General features: G+C 51.8%; 1 protein-coding gene across 2 annotated transcripts; it reads left to right on the top strand.

Moving 5' to 3' along the window:
- Positions 1–2,369: 2,369 nt before the first annotated feature.
- CBX6 (chromobox 6) lies at positions 2,370–20,175 on the top strand. Of its 2 annotated transcripts, none has more exons than XM_074871138.1 (5): positions 2,370–2,478; positions 2,634–2,677; positions 2,872–2,937; positions 3,135–3,201; positions 11,314–20,175. In XM_074871138.1, exons 1-5 carry the CDS (start codon positions 2,410–2,412, stop codon positions 12,283–12,285), a joined length of 1,218 nt encoding a protein of 405 aa, XP_074727239.1. In that variant the 5' UTR covers positions 2,370–2,409; the 3' UTR covers positions 12,286–20,175. The 2 variants fall into 2 exon arrangements, with proteins under 2 accessions (XP_074727239.1, XP_074727240.1); XM_074871139.1 differs by having other exon boundaries at positions 11,368–20,175.
- The last annotated feature ends 2,737 nt before the right edge of the window (positions 20,176–22,912 follow it).

A 22,912-nucleotide genomic window follows, 5' to 3' on the forward strand; every position in this document is an offset into this window, starting at 1 on the left:
AAAGGAAATACCCAACAGTGCTCTGAACAGCTGGGTATTCTGCTGCTACTTCGCTTTCTGAGAGTAAGTTAGATGAAAGAGCCCACTGTTGGGCAATACCTGTACAATGGCTGCTCACCATGATTTGAGTGGTTGCCCAAAAGAGGGTCTGGCTGAAAAGAGGGTCCTGCTGACAGGTGGAAGGAGAAAATAACTAGAAAGAGCACATGGAGCTCTCTGAAATGTTGCTGCCCCCTCTGGTCCATGGATCGGGGGTGCCTTGTGTGCCTGCCCTGAGGTGAGGTGTGTTGCTTGTGACCCGCATGTCTGTTTGGGGACAAGGCCTTCAGTTACAGCTGCTGCTTGTGTGCCTGCATAAGGACTCTCCCCATTTGATTTGGGAGTGCCTGCTTTTTAGGGTGGATGATACTGATGGTTGGAAGTTCAATTACTTGATGCTCAGCCACAAGTGTAAAAGCAGTTGTTTAAACAAAGTGAACAGTAACAAATACACCAATTTAAATGTGGATGGTGTTAATGAACACTTAATGTGCTAAGTTAAAAGCAGCTAAAAAAATGAAAAGCAACACCTGATCGACTTGTTCTTTTGAAGTCACCTTCAAGCGTATAAAGAACTGAGATTTAAAAAAGTGGTGTCTAGAGAAATGGGGTAGTCCAGAAGGACTTGTCCCATTCTAGGTGACAGTCTGGGGTTTGTTCTCTGTTGGCCTGTGATGGTAAATACCTGAGAAAGGGCCACTTACAGCCTATTCTTGAAGCAAATGATATGACCTAAATGCAGAATTATCAGTGATGAAGTACAGTACAGTTCAGGCCCTGACCATAGAAACACCTTGTTCACTGCATCGTGCGCATCTCCTCAACCACGGTCTGTGTGACTGTCTGTTGGCCTCTCTGTCAGCATTCAGCAACCTCTCCATCCACCCTGCTTCAGATGAGCACAGGCGGTGAGGAACACATCCTTCCCTGAGTCACTTTTCCTCTGGCCAGAGAGCTTGTGGTGGCTGCAACTGTGCAGCTGCTAAGGTGAAAAAGAACAAAACGCTATGACAGATCTTGCCTGAGTCGCAGGTAGTGAGGAAAACACTCGTTCTCCTACCTGCTCACCTTGCTTTTGGGAAACCCGTCCCTGCTCGTACTGACAAATACAGCCGTTTCCAGAAAACTGTCCTTCTGGGTGGAACTTCTGAGCCAGAGGTGTAAAGGGAAAGCAAATGCAGATGGAGGAAGAGTTAGCAAAGGCCACAGGGGCTGTGAGTGCTCCCTGCCAGGCCGGCTGAAAAGCGGGAGGCAGAGGGGCGCCGATGCTCTGCAGGTAGCTGGTGAGGCCGTGGTGGTTTGAGAAAGGCAAGCAAGTCGGCCGCTGCCTTACAGCGCTCTTCACAGCTCCCCCTTTCCCCAGAGGGTATCATTCTGAAACGCACCCCCCCACACCCTAAAACGAAGATAAAGCAGGAGAACATGCTGTTCTGCTGTGTGGGGTGGCACCTCCAGGTGAGGGAGGACCCTGAGCTCCCTGTGAAGACAGCTGCAGGGCTACCAGCTTCCATTTTGAATAACAGAGACTGCTTTTTCCTTTCCTTTTAGCACCTGTAAGAGAGTGTAAAGCACACTGCAAATTAAATAGGATTTTGCAGTAACACTCAGGGCAGGGAACGCCTCTGTGACTGAACATTTTTTCAATTTTTTTTTTTTTAAGGTTTATGTAGCATGCTTGGCCCATTTACCTTGCAGTACCTTATACTGGCTCAAAAACAAGCGCCAACCAAAAGGAAACAAACAAAAAAAGGATTTAAGCACCTTTATTGCTAGTTTTTCACCTTGGTAGGTACGTTAAGACTGCCTGCTTCCCCACGTACCCCCCGCGGGCCAGAAGCGGGTGACGGTGCATCTGCAGAAGGAAGAGAGGAGGCTGCGCGGCCCCGCTGCCGCCATTGTTTTAAGTAAAACCCAGACCCATTGGGCGGGAAGGGGCTGAGGCGGCAGAGAGCAGCAGCACCGCCGCCATGCCGGGGCTCTGCCAGGCCGCGCTTCCCTTCCCGCTCCCTCGCGAACCGCCCGCCGCTGGCCCCCGGCCTCGACCGCCGTCCCGCGGGGCGGGGGCCGCGGGTCCCCCCTCATGGGGGGCGACGGCGGAGCCCCCGCCCTCACACCACCCGCGGCGCGGCCCCTTCAACGGCCGGCGCCTGCGCGCCGCCCCCTCCCCTTAGCAACCGCCCCCCCCCCCCCCTTCCCGCCCCGACCGGGAGGCGGGGGAGGGTCACGCGCGGCCGCGGCGGGAGGGGGCGCGCGGGCGTGCGCGAGCCGGCGGCGGCACGAGGAGGGCGGGGCGGGGGCAGGGGGCGGGGCGGCGCGGGCGGGCGGGATTATTATGGGCTGTGGGCTCCGCTGCCGCCGCCGAGGAGCAAGATGGAGCTGTCTGCAGTGGGGGAGCGCGTTTTCGCCGCCGAGTCCATCATCAAGCGGCGCATCCGAAAGGTGAGGAGCCGGCCGGCGCGGGGGCGGGGGGGCGGCTGCGGGACACCCCCAGCTTCTCGCTGCCGGGCCCTGGCTGCGCCGCTCGCCGGCCCGTCGGGCCCCCGCCTCACACCCCCCCACACACCCCCCCTCCCTCCTCTCCCCGTGTGTTGCAGGGGCGCATCGAGTACCTGGTGAAATGGAAAGGCTGGGCCATCAAGTGAGTGCATCCCGCCGGGGGGGCCCGCCCCCGCCGCCCTGCGGGGGCCGGCCCCGGGGCAGCGGGGGACGGGACGGGACGAGATGGGGGGGGGGGGGGAGGGGGGGGTGTCTCAGCGTGCGGCCGTGGGGGGGGTTGGATGCGAACCCCTCCGCTTGTCACAACTTCCCCCCCGCTGCCCGCGCCCCCGGCAGGTACAGCACCTGGGAACCCGAGGAGAACATCCTGGACTCCCGCCTTATCGCCGCCTTCGAGCAGAAGTAAGTGCTCATCCCCCAACCCGGGCTGGGGGGGGGAGCTGCAGCAGGGTTGGCTTCGGTGGGTGAGCGGGAAAGGGCGTTCAGCAGGCTCTTTCTTTTTTTTTTTTTCTTTTTTTTTTTTTTTTTTTAAACTTGTATGCTTCTGTTTCTCCCTTTGGGAAAAGTTTTAACTTCTTGACAAATTTGACTCCCCAAAGGGAACGAGAGCGTGAGCTGTACGGGCCCAAGAAGAGAGGACCTAAGCCTAAAACTTTTCTCCTGAAGGTAACTCTTATTTAAATAACTTAGGCCTAGCCAAATGTCTCTCAGACCTCGCCGGTGTGTGCCCTTGGAAGGACTGGACTTTCAATTGACTTGTGTCTGCCGCCTGGCTCTGGGAACGCGGGGACAACCTGATGGGAAAGTGGGTGGGGGGCAGGGACGCAGAAGCTTGTAAGGGGAGAGTGTGTGTGCGTGCAAGCGACGGGTGCCCCGGCAGGACAGTCGGTATATGCAGATGTGCACGGCGAGCCTGTGATCTCTTTTTCCAATATCCTCTCCCTCTTTATGGCCTTCTGCTGCCGCAGTGGAGAGCTAGCCAGCCCTGCTCCCTCTTCCTTCAGCAGCCTATTCCATCCAGCCCGTGCCCTGCAACTTAGCAGCATGCTGAGCGGTCAGGCAGCTGCGGCGGGAATCCCACTGCCACTTGTGCTCCTCTGATTGTGTTTCAGGATGTAGGTGCTCCATGGGAGTTTCATGAAGGGTTCGTGTTTTGATCTGTACGCTGTAGTCTTGTTTAGGTTTGTGGGGGGGGTGGGCATGGAGTGTTTTACCTCTGCATAGGATAGCAGCTGAAGTTTCCAGTTCCCCTCTGATAGACCCAGCATCTCTGCAAGGAGGTGTTGTAGCATCTCTGCTTGCTTGCAGTGAAGAACAAGGAACGTAGTCCCTAGTGCAGATCCCCCCCCCCCCCCCCCAATTTTTTTACTTTTTAAAATTAAGAAATCTGGTAGCTGTATGACCACTACGTGAGTTCTATGGATTTATTAGTTTACGGACAAAACTCCTTGCTTTGCTCCTCTCTTCCCAACCACTTACTCTCCAACTATGTCAGTCTCAGATTTCAAATGAATGTAGAAACAACATACCTGTGCAAAATTAAGACATATGAGCGAGTTCACAGCTTCCCTGGTTTTGATCTGGTATAAAGCCCTGGGACAGCCAGAGCAGACCCTGTGGTAAGGCATCGCTATCACTAAGTCATCCTATGGCTTTGGGCAAGTCATTTAGCCTTTGTGCATGCTTCCCCATCTGTGAAACAGGTTAATACTTTCCTTTGCCTGACAGCAGTAGGAGCTTTACTCAAGTCAGTGCAGCACTTTAACTGTATGAGCACCGGAAAGAGCCATGAGGGGTAGGGTGTCACCTCTCCTCTGCTTTAAGAGGACATAACAAAGCACACAGAAGAAATGCAGGAGCACGTGTATTCTGATGCCCCAAGTAAAACCCAGGGGACCATGGTAATCCTTGGGAAGTCCTGCTGATGGAACTGTCCTTCTCCCTCATTGCCTGTTTTTCTGCTAACAGTTTTCTGTATCTGCAGACTCGGAACTACAAACAGAACTGATATGTACCATCTCTTACACTTTATTCAGGGAAACTCGACTAGTTGGTTTTTCTCTTTCTGGCAGTCATGCATTAAATTAAACCCTTGTGTTTAGGTTTCCAACAATGCAGAGGAACGCTTAAAGGGAAACCACCAGCTTAAAATAGTTCTCTGCTTGAATTAAAAAAATAGTAGTATTTGTAACACCTGACACTGTTCAGAGTTGTAGAGAAGTGTTTATGCTGTGCTTTTAATGTTACTGTGTGTAACCAGTTCCTTTTCTTTTAGATTCTGAATGTGATACGGCAAAATCAGTTGCCAATCTGTCACTCATTTAAAAAAACAAAACCAACCCCCAAACTCAAAAATAAAACTCACTCATTCCTCCTCTTCTCCCCTTGCCCTTTAAACCCCCCCTGAAGTTAGAACCTGAATTATTCAACAGCATCCATTGAATCACATCCCTGACGCGTTTCTGTGGCACATCTTCCTTCTGCCAGCTTCTCAAACACTACTGAAAACCTGTAGGTTTGTGGAGCTGGCTTGGTACTTTGCAGAAGATGGAGCGAGATGAGCTCTCCTGAAGGCTGGTGCCACTTTGTGGGAGAGGCTGGCAGGGCAGAGTGCTACCACTGCCGATTGGTTTGCAGCTCTGGGAAACGGAGCTGGCGAAACTGTTAGCACCCTGACTTGCCGTTTTTCTGTGACTTCGGATCCCACCCTAAAAATAACACCCCAGGCCAGGCAGCAAGAAGTAACTCTATCTCTGCTAGCCCTATCTGAACTTGTTTGAGCTCTGTTCAGGCAAACCACTGGCAATGCAACTGCAGCTAGAAACGCGACAGAGACCAGCATGATAGTTTGTGTCGTATGCATCTCTTGTCAGTTCTTCTGACCTGCCAAAGATGTGGGTTTGACCTCTGCTAGTCCTGCAGCACTGGTGCCGCTGCAGGAGGAGTGGGATTTGGCTCTGCCTCACGCATCGCTAACGATGTTTTCGGATCCTTCGGCTGCAGAATCTCTTGCCAGTGAGAATTTCGGAAGCAGGGGAAGAAATCTGATTCTTGCATCCCAGAGGGAGTCTTTGGAGTTGGCAGTTAGAACAATATTCTTTTTTATCTGTTAACTGAACAGATTAGGCCTGGATGCAATGATGTTTAAGCAGGAATCTGGCCTAGGACTGCTTTGGTAGATTAGTCTGCCATAGCTTTAGTGGCTTGCTAGGATTTTTCATGTGTATCAGTGCTTAAACTTGGGCTTCTGAGCCTCCAGTAAAGCATTGAAATAAGTTGCCCCATATGCTGCTCAGTCTCCTGGCTTGTGCGGGTGTTTTAGTTTGCAGTTGGGGCTAGGTTTATCCTGGAATTAGTTCTCAAAAGCTGCAGATAAGCACCCAGGGGAATTTGTAGAGAGCATTCCAGCAGGTTAGTGGCCCACGCCTTTGGAAAAGCTTTGAAAAGCTGCATCTTTGGCCACCTGCTGCCTTTGTAAGCCAGGCTCCTGTTGCTGAGAGCTGTCTAACACTTGCCCTTTCGATCAGACTGCAAAGGGAAATTACAGTCCAGGCTTTGTAATATCGCTATCAAGATGGTCGGTGTTGAAAGCGACCCCTGCAAACTTCAACTGCAAAGTTTTGGGCAGGAAATGGGTCTTTATTCTCTGCATACTGGGGGTAAACTTTCCCACAGCTGAGATCAAGCTTGGCGGGAGGTTGCAATTCTTGGGAGGCTGCTGGTATGCTGCAAACTTTGTGCTGAGTGTACAGAAAGCAGATCCTTTGGTCTGAAATGGGCAACACTGTACATCAGAACCTTACTACTTTGCTGCCTGGCAGAAGTCGTCCTTGAGGATGGGCCCTTCAGCTGCAGGTCAGAATGGAAGCTGGTGCGCGGTTAGAAAGGGACATAGCGCATGCTATAGCGATCTGCCTCTTTTCCCCCGCTCGGTTTGCTCATTTTATTTTGCTTTTCCCTTGGCGCTCTGCTGTGTGGAATGCAAAACTCGCCAACTAATCTAATAAAGTCTAGCAAGTGCTATTAAGAGACAGAGCCTGGTCTGCAAGCTCAGTGGGTGGCTAGCAAAGACCTCTAGTCAGGGTGGCTGTAAATACTAAGGTGAAAAGGCTAGAGAACATTAATGGGAAGGAAGAAGTAAGGGAGAGTCTTGGTGGGACAGAGGGGAAGAGGGGGCTGAGCAGCATGGTATTCTGTCACTTCGCCCTTCCTTGAACTCTAAAGTTAGAGTTGGGTTTCCTTTGATCTCCTCCCTGTTCGTAAATTATCCCCAAGCAGTTTGAAAACAGACCGTTTCCCTTTGTAGCATTTTGTTCCCCATCCACTAGGGAAACTTTAGTTTATGGCAGTGTTGCTTGGGAGAACTGTGCTATGAACTGGCTTGCTGTTGCCTTGTCACTTGGAAGACTTCAGAAGAAAGAGGGTGATAAAAAGGCAGAATGGCAGCCAAAAAGGGGAAAGAAGAGCTCTTGCGAATGCTGTTTGGAGCAAGGACTGTGGGAATGCAGGTGGAGAATAAAAGACAAAGCAGAACCAGTAATTTATGAGAGATTAGCGCTACTATGTGCAGCAGCGCTACTGGAAATGACTTGTTTTGAAATAATTAACTAGAAATCCTTTGCCTTACAAGGTCTCTTTTTTGTCTCTTTTTTTTTTTTTTTTTTCTTCCAAATTGCAGAGGTTTTGATACAAATCAGGTAAGAGAGGCTTTTCTAAGCACGTGTCCGTGTACGTGCTTGTGCACCTCAGTGTGTTAAGGGAATGAATGAACAAATATGCTTGCTGGGCCCCAAGGGACATTTATTCAGAAATAGTAGGGAACAGGGGAGATATACTAGTTCCCAGGGGCAATGAGGGAGAGCTGTACAAGCTAAATAAAGGTGATACATATCCCAAAAGGAGAGAGGGGGAAGGGAAGCAATCCTAGCAATTGGCTTGCTCTCGTGACAGAGCACTGCAGCAAGCCTCCAGAAGCTGCATCCTGATATAGGCTGAGCTGTAAGCAGAGTGAATTACTTCGTATACATGCTGAGTACCTCTTCAGCAGTGAGCAAATCCTGCAGGTGAAAACAGCAAAACCCAGAGAGCTGGTTTCCATTTGGGAAACTTCTGAGTTAAGTAGCAAACTGTGGTGACACAGCTGAAAGTATTAAATGGGTTTGTTTTTCAAAGACCTTATGCTCATATGGCTCATGAGTGTGATTGAGTAATGGATCCATAGCAGGGAGAAGTGCATTTCCAACAGATAAAACTGAATGCCAAGTCTTCTCCAAACCAGAGGTAGCAAGTTACTTAATGTAAAGTTGGAAGCAGGAGGAGAGCCCAGAAAATGTGCTGTCCTCTGCAGGGAAGAGACTTGAGTTCGTATAGTTGATGCCTGAATGAACCTGATCCTGTGGTAGGAATACTGAGCTTTGCAAGTGAGAGGGCTCTGGGGGCTGGTCTTAGATAAAGCATCTGATACTATTTTTCTTGAAACCTTACCTGGAAAAACAAGCTCAAGGTAAGCTGAATATTTGCATATTGCTCTCTGGAACTTGTCTTGAAGCTGGTCACTGTGGATAGCAGTGTAGCACTAGGGGAAGACTGTTGGCTCCTGGCTTACCCTCTCTCTTAATAATCTGGCTAAAGAGATCAATGCTGCATGTAGTCTACCTGGAGACTACTGAAACTGGTATTTAATAAATGCAGAGAGCTGAAACATGAGTCAGAAACGGTTTCAGCCTTGAGGAGGTGCCCTAGAAGTAACTGGAAAGGCAGATACATATCAGGTGAAGGAGACCTAGTGGTTCTGGCACACTGGAAAAGTCCTAATCATGGACCAGGGCTCTGTGCTAGCCGCTGTGTAAGCACAAAATCAAGACAGGTCTCTGTTAAAACAGGGCAAGAGCTGATTAACGTGCACAGGTTGAGAAAGTACAATCAGCAGGACTATGGAAGCAGCCGGGCAGTGAACATCCCAGCATTATTGCTTACTTATTTAACATGGTTGATGGGAAGTTTTGCTGAGGAGTTTTGGGGTGTATAAGGCAACTGTAGGCGTTTGTGACTGCTTCCCTCACACTCGGGGGAGGCTGCCACCTTTCTCACACAGGTAATTGAAGCCAGTGCTGTGAGCAGGCGGCAATTAGACTCGGCTCGGAGCAGAGTGGCACAGAGGGGGCAGAACTCCTTACTCCAAGGTGTGATTACAGGGTAGGGAATTAATCTGGAAGACATGTGGTGTTGGCAGCAGGAGAAGCCCTGAAAGATACCTGTGTCTATCTGCTGAAGCTGTGGATCAAGGATTTTTACTGGCACATCTGCCTGGCTTCCCTGTTCGGTGTTTTAGAACAGGACATTGTGTTGCACTTTGCTCTCAGCTGAGCAGTGGTAAATTGGTGAGAAGCCCAAAGCACAAGAGCAGCAATGCTGGAAGGGCTGGCTGTGATGGGGAAGGCGGGGGGGGAAAGGAAGAATAATCCAGCCTGTGCTGGTATGTAATGTCAGAAAGCAAACTGTAGCTTGTCCTGGTGTCTGCCATCTGCTCCAGAAGGACCTGTGAAGAGAGGGAGCAAGCGCAGCCCTAGATGTGCATCTGTCTGTGCCTGTGACCTCCTGGCGGGGCCTGTGGGGTCTCTTTAAGTTGTGGATCACTGGGATGGGATGGGGGAGAGTTGATACGTGATGCAGGGAGTTCATTTGGTGCTGCTGCTGTGCTCTAGCCTGTAGGATGCCTGGGACAGGGACTGTGTTTAACCATTTTCTGAACAGTTTGGGGCATGGAGAAACACGCAAGGCTGAGCAAAGAGAAATGAGCTGGACACTGGGATGCTTCATGCTACAGCAGGATGTGCTGGGGTTTGTGCTGGGGACGCTTCCCTCTAGCTAGGTAAAATAGCCCTGTACAGCCCAGGGTTAACATGGAGAGTGTGTGTGCCTGCTTTGGCAGTCATGTTATTTGTCCCTATTTCTTTGTCAGTTGGCTAACAAAAAGTCTAGAGTCCCTGGTTCAGATGAGCCTTCAGTCTGTGTTTTCACATACAGGCAGGGAAGGAGGCCTCATCTTTGCAGTCCTTTTAAAGCCAGGATACAAGTAGTACTGAGGGCATGCTCATCCAGTATTAGCCAGGGAGGAACAAAATGTCTTCATGTCTCTGTTCTCTGCTTGTTCAGGATCTTCTGTGGTTCCCATGGGGATCTCGGTGGGAGAAGAGGGGCACTGGGTGACAGCAAAGCTCTGGGGATGTAGGGCCGGGGCTTTGAGCTTATTGTGCAAGAGCTGGCCTGGGCCCCTCGCTTAGATCTGTTAGATCCCTGCCTTTACACGCACATTTTTTTCCCCCAGGCGTTTCCCTGGTAGGAGGCACAGACTGCAGGGTGACAAAGGAGATGGTGTTGGAGTGCTTAAGCTCTTAGCTGGCAATAAGCCATCCCAATCTTGGCGTGTACAAGGGGGCAACGGGATGGAAAAGTTGGGGAGGAAAAGCAGCTGTCTTCTAGCACTGCAGTTCTTGTTATGCCCACGAGGTGGGGGAAGCTGCTCACTAGATGGGCAATCGGAGGGGGACTCACCTGTCCCTTCCAGGCCTGGGTGACTTCTGCCTGTGACCACTGCTGGGAGGGAATAAGGAAGGGGGTTGCTTTGGGCAAGGAGCGGGGTACAGGTGGGAGGCTGAGCTCTACAAGCAGCTGTGCTCTGACAAGGCATGATGTAAGAATATAATCTGGGTTGCCATGCTCACAGGGCCTTCAGGTCATACTGCCTCAATTTACCAATGAAACTGTTGCATCTGCTGCCAGAAAATGTTCCCGTCTCTGGTGCACGAACCAGGGCAGGTTTTGGCACTATCCCCAAGCACCAGAAGAGCTTAAAAGTGTTGTGCCCCTGCCCTGGCTCTCAGGCAGGGCTGGCACCAAGCAGTTGAACCAGTGCTGCTGGTTCCTGCTCTGTTTCATTAGTAGGTTTCAAACAAGTGTGGTGTTAAGAAGGACAAGGCAGTGTCTTCTTTGGAGATGCAGTTAAACTTGTCTTGAATTCCAGCTGTCCTAGTCTTGCTTTAAAGACTGGACCTTGCTCCCACAGCAGAGTAAGGATAAACAACTTGCTTGTGATCTCTAGTTAAAATTAAGCTTCAGATATCTGCATTTCTTGTGTTTAGCTAAGACAGCTCTGTCAGATCACACTCTCCCGCCTCCGTCAGTGTTCCTCAAGACCCCCTTCTACTGTGCTTTCCAGAGCAGATGAGCCTGGTTGTGGGAGGGGAAGAGCAAGCTGGATGCGTTACTCTTCCTTTCCCCCTTGTCTCATGCTCATTTTATAGAGGACCTGATACAGTCCTCTGTCTTGGCACTAGTAAGTAATTTTGGATGCTAACTCAACACTAACAGCCCCAATGTCTAGGAGTATGCTTGGCTGGTTGTCTGACAGTGCAGGATTGTGCACGTTGGCTGATGATGACTGAGGGGGGCCTTGGAAACTGTTAACTGCAACCTTGAAACGTGGCTGGAGGGTGGCAGTTTCCCCCTGGGAAAAGTACATGTCAACAGGGGCACAGCCTAGGGAGTAATTAGGTGCCCAAAAAGGATACAGACAGTGCCCATGCTTGTATGGGGCCTGTGCCATAGCGGTCAGTAGCCCATAGGTGTATATCTGTGCTTGTCATTAATGTGGGTATAAATGTGACAGCGTTGGTGATAAACACTTGTCCTGAGGTGAGCAATGCCCAGTTTGAGATTTGGGTGCACCTAGGCTGCCTCTCTGACCCTGTTTTTTTTTCTCTCTCCCCACCACCGCAGGCTCGGGCCCAAGCGGAGGCCCTTCACATTGGGGATGTACACTTTTCTGTCAAGCCTGGTTCTAGCACCTCCTCTCCCAAGCTCCACTCCAGCGCCGCGGTGCACCGGCTCAAGAAAGACATCCGGCGATGCCACCGCATGTCCCGGCGCCCGCTGCCCCGTCCAGACCCCCAGAATGGCGGGAGCGTGGGTGGCGGGGCTGGCATCCGTCCTCCCGTCTCGCCTTTCTCGGAGACCGTCCGCATCATCAACCGTAAGGTGAAACCCCGCGAGCCCAAGCGCAGCCGCATCATCCTCAACCTCAAAGTCATTGACAAAGGTGGGAAGCCAGCCAATGGGGCCGGGGGCCTGGCTCGGCCCAAGATCCCGTCCCGAAACCGCGTCATTGGCAAGAGCAAAAAGTTCAGTGAGAGTGTCCTCCGCACCCAGATCCGCCACATGAAGTTCGGCGCCTTTTCGCTCTACAACAAGCCATCTGCTGCGCCTGCCCCCTCTCTGGAGGGCAAAGGGGAGGCCGAAGGTTCCCAGGCAGCCTCCTGTGGGCTCATTATGGGCTCCACCCCCTATGATGCCCCCAGCTCCAGCTCCTCCGGCTGCCCATCGCCCGCCCCCCACTCCTCTTCCGACCCAGATGATTCCCCTCCAAAGCTGCTCCCCGAGACCCTCAGCCCAGCCATCCCCGACTGGCGTGAATCAGAGGTCCTTGACCTCTCCATCCCACCCGAGTCAGCTGCTACCAGCAAGCGTTCTCCCCCGGGAGGGTGCAGTGGGGGGCAGACACCCTCCTTGTCCCTCTCCTCTTCTGACCCGGAGCAGGAGGCCGGCGACTGGCGTCCCGAGATGTCCCCTTGCTCTAACGTGGTGGTCACAGATGTCACCAGCAACCTCCTCACTGTCACCATCAAGGAGTTCTGCAACGCGGAGGATTTTGAGAAGGTGGCAGCGGGTGGCAGTGGAGGAGGCAGCAAGTGAGCAGCCAGGTCCCCCCCGCTCCAGGGGTGTGGGGGAAGCTTTACCTGTGAGAAGTCGTGGTGCGAATGGCTGTCCTTAGTTCTCTCCTTTTCCCCTTGGCTGTCCCTCTGCCCTCACTGTCACCCTTTCTCCTCCTTTCCCCCTGCCCACTCCCTCCTGCCTGGAGACTGGAGTGTGTCAGTGCGGGGGAGTAGGGGCACCCACCGTTCCTGGGTGTCGCTGCCACTGGGGGGAGGCAGGGAGGGTCGTGGTGGGGCTGGGGAGTGGTTGTTTGTCCTTGAATGTGGTGTGGTCCAACGGGCAGTGGAGCCTTTGGGGATGAGGGATGGATGAGCATGTGTCTGTGTGCCTGTGGGGGTGGTGGGGAAGGTGCTCTTCCTCCTCCTTCCCCTTCCATCTTTGACAAAAACTGAAGACAAGCTCCAGACCCTTGAGGGGAGGATGTAAGAGGATTGGAGCCCTCTCCCACACCCCCCAAGCCTTCTCCCACAATGTGCATGCAGTCTCTTCCATTCCTGTGTTTCCCCCTTGCCATGACTCTGATCCTGCCGTCCTTCCCCTTCTTGGCCTGTGGCCTGGATCTGCCCTCTCCTCTGCTGTCCTCATGGCAGTTGCTGATCCAGGTACCCCCAGAGCAAGGGGGAGAGTGGCAGGTGAAGTGTCACGCCTGGAAGGTGCTTGAGACAAAGCTGGGGTGGTGGGGGGTGCCCCGTGCAGCATACACCCCAGATTGGCTTCCCCTTTCCTTTGACTATTGGTGCTACCTTGGCAGTTGTATGGGCGCTTTCAGGTGCCCTGGTCCCTCTTCTTCTGCAGCTTCCAACTTGCTCAGCTCTGCAGGGGGAAGGGAAGAAAAGGGGAGTCTGCTTCTGGCCCAGATCTTCCTCCTGGTGTTCATCACTTGCACTTGCTTGGGGGAGAGGGCATGAAATGCCCTTCCCCGGCCTTCCTGTGGTGGAAGTGGGAGTGGGCTGTGCATCCATCCTTCAGTTTGGGGGAAGATACACCGACAGCATGACGCTGCCCCAGCTGGATGAGGCTGGTCTCCCGCCTTGCGCATAAGCTTCCACTGACCCTTTTTGCTTCCCCTCCGTTTCCTCGGAGGGAGGGATGGATGCTAAGGCAGGTCGTTTGCTCTTCCTGCTTCCTTTTGTCTCCTGCTCCCCCTTCCCTGTGGTGGATGGCCTAGAAGAGGGTTCCCCCCTGTCTTTTCAGTATCTGAAACAGCCCTTACAACTGTCAACCAAAGGTGCTAGTAAGAAACTTCTCTCTCACATCATATGCATGTGTGCTGGATCTCTTCCCCCAGAGCTCCTGTGAGCTCATCTAGAAATTCCTTCTCTTCACCCCTAGCAAGTAGGAGTGAGGAAGACCACAGCTTGCTGTTCTTTACCCACAGCTCCTTCTTTCCCTGACCACCCTTGTTCACATCCAAAATAAGCTCTCTCTTTTGCCTGCCATTTCTGGCTTGCTCCATTTCTGTGTTGAGTCCTAAGCTTCATGGTAAGATGCCATTCCTTTGCTCTCCCTTCTTCCCCTACTTGCACAGGACTCAGCCTGTAGGGGCAAGAAAAAGAGGTGCTGATCAATCGGTGGGAGAGTCTTGCCCTCTCAGCCCTGTCCCTGGTATTCGGGATGGGGCAGAGGGGTGTCACTTCTACATAACATGCTGCAGAGGTGAAAAGGGTGGAAAAAATTCCCCATGCCAGGGCTCACCTACTTACAAATCTGCCCTGGGTGGGTGAACACGAATGGAATTGGCCCCTCTGGTGCTTTCACACGAGGATGCTCAAGAGGTGCCAGCTCCGAGGAGCGCTCTCGTGTGAAGTAGTGATTTTGTGGTTGCAGTGGTCTGAGGGTAGAAGGGAGGCAGTCTGTGGGAGAGAGGTAATATTTGTCTGCCCAAGGGGCATCATCAGGGTGGTAGAAGGATAGACCAGCTTCTGACCTTAATTAGGCCTTCTGTGCCCAGAGCTTGTCTTTTCCCTGCCTCCAGCGCCTGGGTTGGTGTAATAAAATCTTTGCTGCCCTCCCCACAAGCCTTGCCTCAAAGTGGGTGGTGTTCATTGCTGTGGGCACGGTGGATTTACACCAGTTGTGGTTGGGTGTCTGTGCAGATGGTCTGAGGGGGGTTCCAGGTGCTGTTAGCACCACCCTTTGCACACCTCTTTCTTTTTCTTTCCTTGGTTAAAGAGCTTAGTGAACTCTTTGGGGATGCAGTTGCATTCGCAGCTGAAGCTAGGGGCAGGGAGAAAGAGACTTCCCTGATCCATTCACCAAGTTAAGGCTTCCTATAACTTGTTGGACTTGTGTGCGTGTCTGTATTAATACCTGCCTGTATTTTTCGTGTCTTTTTTTTTTTTTTTGCATCTTTCCTGTGCCTGGCACACCCAGGGATCCCTTATTTTAGCATAGCCTATCCATTTGACTGCAGCTTCAAAGATGAGCAGTTTGTTGTCATAGGGGAAAAGCCCATTCTTAGGGAAATAGTGAGGAGATTCTTCTCTCTCTTTTTTTTTTTTTCCCCCCCCCACTTCTCAACAAGAACTATTCTGTGGCTGCGAGATAAGAGGAGCTTCTTTGTGGGGTGGATGCAAACTGGCCAGTCACTTTAGGTTGTTAAGTTACTGTTTGGTGTGTATGTGGTGATGTGTTTTGTTTCGTGGTATTGAGGTTCTGAAAAAAAAAATAATTGAAGCGTTTAAGTGGGAGATAAAAGGGAACTTTAATAGGAAACTCTTGATGTGTTTTGGCCAAGATGTGTTTGCTTGGCAGAATTCTTTTCCCCAGTGTCTCTTGTATGGTGTTCTTTGGGGGCAGGGGGCAGGAATTGTTTAATTGAAGGGGTTTTGCCTTTCTCCATAGTGACAAGCAAGGGGACTGTCTGTGAAGAGCAAAACAGTGGGTCATTGTAGGGATACTCCGTGAGGACCTTCTTCCTGTGGTGACGAGATGAGGGGACTTGTTGCAGCAGAGGAACTCATGCAGTAGATCCTCTTTGTGGAGGAAGAAAGGAGTATGATCCGGCTTGCAGATACAGCTCAACTGCTTGTGTGACAAATCTCTCCCTGGGTAGGTCACCAGGTGGGAACCAAACCCTGAATCTTTGGATCCGAAATCAGGATCCTGTGCTGTTTTGAGTTAGCAAACCTCTAACTTGAACGCAGTAGCAGCCTCAAGTTCCCTCAGGTGGACGAGCCACTTGAGGCTGACTAACCTACCTTCGTATTCACGTGGGTTACACTCCTCCTTCTGATTTTTTACCCTTGCTCCTTAATGGAGATGGGAAAGAAGATCCATCCATGCCCTTAAAAAAGGGCATGGGACTGAGGGAGGAGTTTATTTGAAAGTATCCCCTTCCCTTCCCCATAAGCCCTAGGTAAAAAAAAAAAAAACAGGGAAGTATTCTCTGTGTCTGTGCCATGTTTGTTCTCTTGTTGTCGTGTTTTTAGAGGAGATTTTATGATGGAGTGGAAAAAGTGAAATGATTAGTTTTGCATAAAAAAAGAAAAGTTTAAAAAAAATTTCTACAGGGAGAGAGCGAGAGAGAGAGAGTTTAAAAATGACTAATAAATGCAGTGATTGCACAAACTGTAGTGGTATTAGATGGTCCTTAGAGAAAAGAGTATTTTGTAGTATCGAAGCATGTGTGTCTGGGATGGTGTTTGGCTTGCTTGAACTGGAGGGAAAGGCATTCTGGGACTAAGCAGCGATCTCTGAGCTGAAAAGGCAAGTCGTATGTTGGAGGAACCCTGTCTACAAACCCTTCCCGTCCTTGCCTCCCAAGTGTTGGAGTGAGTTCCCTTCCCTCCCATACCTCTCCTGTGAGCTAAGGTGGAGTCTCCAAGTGGTTTTCTGGCCAGGTGGCCCTCGGAAATGGCTGGTCGCATTCTGCCAGAATGTGGATCGAGCCACCAACATGGAAACAGTTGACTGACTTTGCATGCACAGCAAGCTGCTAAGATTTGGGGTTGGCATGTACCTTTCCTGCCAAGTCACTGTCTCTTCTCTTTTCCCCTCCCCCATATCCAAGCAGGATTAAACACGGTGGGCTTATCTCCCAGGAAGCAGATATGCCTCCCCTCCTTAGGGTCTCTTAGCTTCTTCCAGCATCAAGTGGGGAATGGCATTTTTCCATGTAGGATTCACCACATCAGGACAGAGAACCGAGTCCCATCTCTAATAGTGGCTGGATCTTCAGAGGCAGATGAGAGCACTGCCTTGTGTGCTTTGAAGGTGTTGCTGAGCAAGGCATACCCTCTTCTTGAGACCAGCAAATGCTGGAGGTTTTGGGGTGGAGAGGGGAGAGGAACACCACGATGGGACTGTGCTCAAGTAGAGCTGCCACCTTCTGCCCCGGCTTCCTGCGAGGTGGTGGGGAAGCGTTGCCTGAATGTTTCTTCAAAGCAAGGAGGCAGCTCTTTCATGCTGGCTTCCCCATCCAAGATGTCTCTGCTAGGCGTTCATCTGGTGTGTGGGAGTGACTGCAGGGAAGAGGGGAGTCACCAGATGTTGGTGTCTGAACGGGCAGGGGACGCTAGGACAGCTTTTCTTGTCTGGACTTCTCTGGTGCCCTTGGCTTTGTAGTGGCAGGTGACAGATGTCTCGATGCCTTCCATCGCCTGGGCTGTTCTTGGGAACTTCTCCTCTCTCTGCCCATTGAGCTCTGTCAGTGCTTCCCACAGTTTTCAGCTTGGAGTGGCAGCCTCCTGTCTTGTGCTCTCTTTTCTCCTCGCTGAGCAGAGTGGGACTGGGGAGGTGTGAAGCTAACAAGATGCAAACTCCTTTTGGGATGGAAAACAGAGAAATAGTGTGTGGCGAGCAGACCCAGCTGTGGTGAGCCACTGCTTAATTTCTGTTTCCAAAAGAGAAAGGGAGCTTTTCTCCATGTCTCCCCTTACTGAAGTTCCCAGGGAGATTTTATGAAATAAAACAAAAAAAAAAAAACCAAACCAACAGTCCTGCTATTTACCAGGTAGCAGCTGTCTCTGAGCTGAGTCTTCCTAGGGATTTCACTCCCTTTCCCAGCCCCTCTTTGTAGAGGAGGTTTTGGCAGCTCCCAGCGTTTGGAGATGATCACCTTCCTGGGGACCTCCTGGCAGAAAGAGGTTGCCATGCTGAAGGATGGTGTCCTGAGTTCCCCACACTTCTGCCCACCCCAGGTTGTGGCATTAGCGGGGCTGCTCGGAGCAGGTCCTTCTTCCCAGGGAAGTGTAACAAACCTGGAGTGCATGTCTGGCTAAGTGCTTATTTCTCCCCTCACTTCCTTCCCCACCTTCTGACAAGACCTTTTCCTCCTTGCCTGGCGCATCCTTTTACTCCAATGTCGCTTGCTTTTGCTGCATTTTTCAATCACCCAATAATCGTGCAAGAGCTGGGATCTTATTTACTTTTTATATATAAATATATAAATATAAAAGAAACCCTCCCTCTTCCCCTCTTTCCCCCCGTCTCACCCATCACCCTGTGCACAGCCTTCCTGATCTCTGCTCTGAATGTGCTGTGCTGTAGAGGGTTAATTTGGGGCCGGGGATTTGGTGCCTCCTGGGTTCTGCTTTTTCTTGGTTTGCCGTGGCCTTTCTGCCAGCTGTGTCACTGCCCTGTGCCTCCGTCTCCCTGGTGTGAAGGGGTGGGGGGTGGAGGGGACCATCCTGCTGAGGGTGCTGGCAGCCCGACTCCTGCAGCATTTGCACAGAGCCCGAGGAGTGCTGAGTATTGCTTCAGAAATCCCCCTCTCCCTGTCCGTGCTTCCTTCCCTAGGTAACTCCAGCAAGTATCTTCATTTCATCGATGCTTTGGGGTTGAGCAAATAAGTGGCTTTATTGTATTTTCTTCTATTTTTTAGGTCCCTCCCCAGAGTGCAATGTGTATGGTTTCTTTTTGGGGGTGTAGATGGGATAGTTGGAGTCTATCTCCATCCTCACCTTTGCCCTTCTGTCCTCTGCTTCTCTCCCCTTTCCATGTTGCCCTGTGTCAGACTGCTGTGGCTAGTGGGGTTTGCACCCTTGTCTGTGCAGGGTCAGCAGCCTTGGCACCAGCAGCTTCGCGTGTGTTCTGTGTGGTGCTTCTGAGGTGCCCTGTGTCCCACCTGCCTCGCTTGCGAGGATGTCACAGGGCCTCAACTTTCTCCCTTTCTTTAAATTTCTCCTTCTGGGAGTGAAGGTAGGTGTAGTCAGTTTGCCCTTCCCATGGTGGTGGGCTGCCTCTGGCCACTCTTCTGTCCCTTCCAGCTTCTCTGGTGGGAAACAAAATGTCTCCAGGACCGTCTGAAAGCGCAATCTTTGGGGTGAGAGTCCCTCCACCTCAGCTGAGTGCTGTGCTTTGAGCTGTCTCCCTCCAGGCTCCCATCTGGGAGTGCCGGCAGAGACGGTGCTGGGGGTGGAGGAGTGGAGATGCCCTCTGTGCTCCCGGGCTGAGTGGAGCAGGGAAATGGGCAGCAAGCACTGTGCTGCAGCGTAGGGCAAGGAGTAAGGTGACAGAAGAACGGCTGGATGCAGTCAGGGTGATGCCAGCTTCAGCAGCAGCTCAGAAATATATCTGGTGGGAGGGAAGGGGCATGGTTGGGACAAGCAGCTGAATGTTAATTCCCACTTTAGGGCCCTGGTTCTCGACTTCGTTCCTTGTTTAGCTGAGCACTTAGAGCTTGCACTAAAGCGCAGGAGTGCGGCTGGGTGTGTCAAAGCACTTTGTGGGGCTTGGGGGCCTCGTAGGACTAGCAGGGCCCTTATGTGCTCCCCAGCAGCCTCCCGGCTGCACCCCGCTCTCTGGGGGTGCTGTGGGTTTCCTTCTGGGCAGAGCAGCAGGTAGGTGCTCCTTCACAGGTAGGTTGCTTTTTAGCTGTCCTGGAGGGAGCCTGCTGCTTCCAGCCCCCCAGCTGCAAAGGGGGACCTAGTCTTAGGTCAAGTCCTCAAACAGAACAACAAAAAAGAAATTCGTTGTGATGACACTTTTTAGAAAAAAGTTGTGCTTGCGCCTCCCCCAAGCTGATCAGCTTGGTATGCTGTCCTCCCCTCCTCCTCTTCTCTCCCCTGCCATTAAGCCTTGTACGCTCCTTAAGAATAGAGGGCTCTCTCTATTTTGCGATTTTATTTTATTTTTTTCCCATTTGTTTTCTTTCTGGATAGAAAGTTGTCCGCTGGTGGTGGAGGACAGGGGCCTGCCTCACGTGTTCCTTCCTTTCACCTTCCCCAGTGCCAAGCTTAGGCTCAAATCCTGCAGATTCCTGCAAATACTGAACTTTGAGCAGGCGAGTTACCCCACTGAGCTCTGTGGTACTTGGGTGCTTCAGATTCTGCCTGTGCTTGAGTTTTGGCAGCACCAGAGCCTTATCCTTTCTCTTAGAGAAGGTCAGACCTAACTCCTAGAGTGCTGATGGTTCTGGTGCAACCCACCTGTCTCTTTATTTCCCCTCACTTGGCATACAGAGTGAAGGTGGTAATTTTTTTTAATTTAAAATAAACCTAAATATGTATCTTGTAATTTTTTTATTTTGAAAAAAATGCATTTAAGGATTGTGCACGGATGAATTGTATATCTATATTTTTTTTTGTCTTGCAATTTTCATTTTAAATATAGTGTTTGTTCAGGTTTTGTTTTGTTTGTTTTTTTTTTTTTTTTTTTTTTAATCCAGTTCCCAGCTGGCTAAACTCTGTCTAGAGCAGATGGGTGGGAGGCATAGCCACTGGAGGGGTGATTGAATTGCCTCTTCCCCTGGCACTTCCCACAAGAAAATGGTTTGCTCCAGGTTTGGGGGTGGGGGTTGTGCTGATTACTCTTGTATTCTTGTACATTTTGTTCTTTCTGCTGCTCTTGAATATTGTATCAATGCCAGAAATGGGGAGTTAAAAATTAAAAAAAAAATTAACCCCAATAAATTGTTACATTCCAAAACCTGTTGTCTCCTCTTCCTTGGGTGGGCCGTGACCTGCTCTGTAAGTGACCTGCGGAGCTGGTAGTAGGGTTACTGAAACACACCTGCCCTAAGCCAGCGTCGGTCAGCTCTGCAGTCAAATACGAACACGCTTAGTATCTTCTCGTGTACTGTGGGTCAGTTCTAGTTTGGGTCTTCAGACCTTTCTGGGCACAGAGAAGCTCTGACAAAGGACAAGGGAGACTTCGGTAATGCTGAGGGAAGGGGGAGAACTGTTGTGAAGTGTATTCAGGTTCCACTTGCTACAGCTGGGCCTTCCCAAAGTGCTTTGGAGAACCTCCCGTGGGTCTCCTGCATCCTTTTCTTTTAAAAAATGGAATTAAATCCGAGCACAACCTAGCACTCAGTGGCTGAAAAATGCTTTAGGCTTTTCCTAACACCAACATGTGTGCCTAAGTGCACTTTATGGCATGCTCATCTAAGAAATAGAGTGAAAAATACTCCTAATGTGTGTAATCAGAGCCCCAAATTCACTCGATTAGTCTCTTGCCCATAGAAACATACAAAAAAAAAAAAAGCTTACAGCAAAATTTCAGGTGGGGAAGTGCTATTGGTGGGAGATGTGATGGGGAAAGCAGATGGGTTTCGGGTGAAGAGGGGGGAAGTCAGTACTGAGTGCTGGGAAAGGGTAGTGGCTGGGCATGGCTGCGGGGTGTCACCATCGAGCTGTCTCCAACCAGAACAGCCTCAGGGCTGCCCTTGGGTAAGGTGATCCAGGGCTCACCTTGAGGGCGAGAGGTTGGGCTGGACTAGGGGAGAGTCACAGTTTGGTCAGCCAAGGCTGGGGGTCCCTGTGATGCTTCTCCCGTGTCCGAGGCTCAGCAAGCTGCAGGAGACCCCCCTCCAGCAGTGTCTTGGCTGGCCGGGAGCAGGGAATGCTGCCCACTGAAGCAGGCCAAGGTGTTGGGCTACTAGTGTTTTGCCATCAGGCTCACCTTGCCTCCGCTGTGTCCCAAGATGCCTGTGGGGCTGGCACTCTCTCCCTCACCCCTGCACCCTGGTTTTGCTGAGAGGTGAGCAGGCTTTTGACCGGACCCAAGTACAGCAAATGAAGCCACCTCTGACCCATGCTTTCTGGAGCTGGAGAGGCAGACACTGGCCTTGACCGGACACATCCAACGATGTCATGTGTGAGTGTGCTGGTGCAGGCAGACCCTGTAACCAGAGTGAGGTGACACAAGCTGTGTCTGTGGCACCATGAGATGTGGAAATGAAAGAAGGCAGGATTTATACGCTGCGTGGAGCTTGCAGATCCCCAAGTGAGATGGACTGAAAGCTCCTGATCTAAGGAGAAGGTGGAGCTGGGTTCATGGTGTGGCAGCTGCGGAGGAGCCCTTTTGCCCATTTGGGTGGCCCTGGGTGTGCCTGCAAGTTGGGTGATAGTGCCAGGGCGGACATTCCCTGCCCCAGAGACCCTGGGTTACCCTCCCCTGGGAAAGGGCTCTTTCCTCATCCCCACCACTGGCCTGAGCATCACGAAAGGATAAGGTTTTCCCCCAGCCGGCAAGAGGTTGTCTTGTTTCCACAGAGAGGCTTGGATGGGGGGCAGTGCATCCACCTGGCTCACAGGAAGGGGTGTGCTTCCCCTCAAGCCAGCAGCCCATCTCAGATGTCCCTCTCACCCGGGGACCACGGTAGGGTGGCCTCTTAGCCCGTCTTGCCCTGCCCGCAGCCGCCCCCTGGGGACAGCAGCCAGCCCGAGACACTGTTTGGGCATTAATTAGATGGAAGAAAATCCCTTAATCGCTCGCTCCCTGTCCCTGTGGGCTGAATCCATGAGCTCTTATTAAAACCAGCTTCTGTTGCCAATTCTGTTCAAAACCGGGCTCCCCAAAGCCCCCTCATCGCCTCCCCCACCCTGTCACCCGCAGGAGGGCAGGGTTTTGGCATCACCATGTCCTCATGGAGCTGGCTGCCCACCGAGTATCTTTGAATCGTTATTCATGGGACAGGGAGGCTGTTCTGGCTACTCACCAGTCTGAGTCATCACCCCCCTGTGAAAAGCTATTTTTGCTGCCTCTTTGTCTCCAGGAGAAAGTTGGGGTCCCTGCTGAGGGAGAGGGAGAGGTTGGGACCTCGTGAGTGATGAGCCTTGCCCTGCTGTGACACCCAACTCCTCCACTCCCAGCATGGGTGAGTGGTGGGGGCTGGTGTGGAGGGGCTCACCCACCCCACTCACTGTCACAGCGGTGTCAGCCGGAGGGATAAACCTTGCCACCGTGATCCTGTGGCCTTTGGCAATAAAATCTGGATGGCCAGGTCAATGCAAAGCCCCCAGCACAGAATCGCTTCCCCCAGCCTGGGTCGCAAAAAGCCTCATAGGGGTGTATGGCATTTTTTTCAGAGTTCCAGGTAATGGACACCCCTCCCATCCTGATCTGCACACAGTGGGGTAGGGTGGGCTGGTCCAGCACCCACTTGGGTTTGTTTTGAATCCACTCCTGCTTGGCCACTGACAGGGGAGGGCAGGCTGCAGGCAGGGGCTGCCGCAGGGGGCTGAAATCCCCTGCCACCGCTAGGAAGGGGCAGGTCAGAGGCTTCCCTTTGTACTGCGGGGTGCAAGCTTCCATTTTCTTTGCATCCTGCACCAGTGCCAACTCGTCTCAGCGCATCAAGCACTCACCTGCCTGGAGCGCTCGCTGGCCTCGCTGCTGGGGCCAGATGCGTGTCACTGAGCTTTCTCCACATCCACCTTCT

Source organism: Strix uralensis, chromosome 5 (assembly GCF_047716275.1).
Source record: "Strix uralensis isolate ZFMK-TIS-50842 chromosome 5, bStrUra1, whole genome shotgun sequence".
Taxonomy (NCBI): Eukaryota; Metazoa; Chordata; class Aves; order Strigiformes; family Strigidae; genus Strix; species Strix uralensis.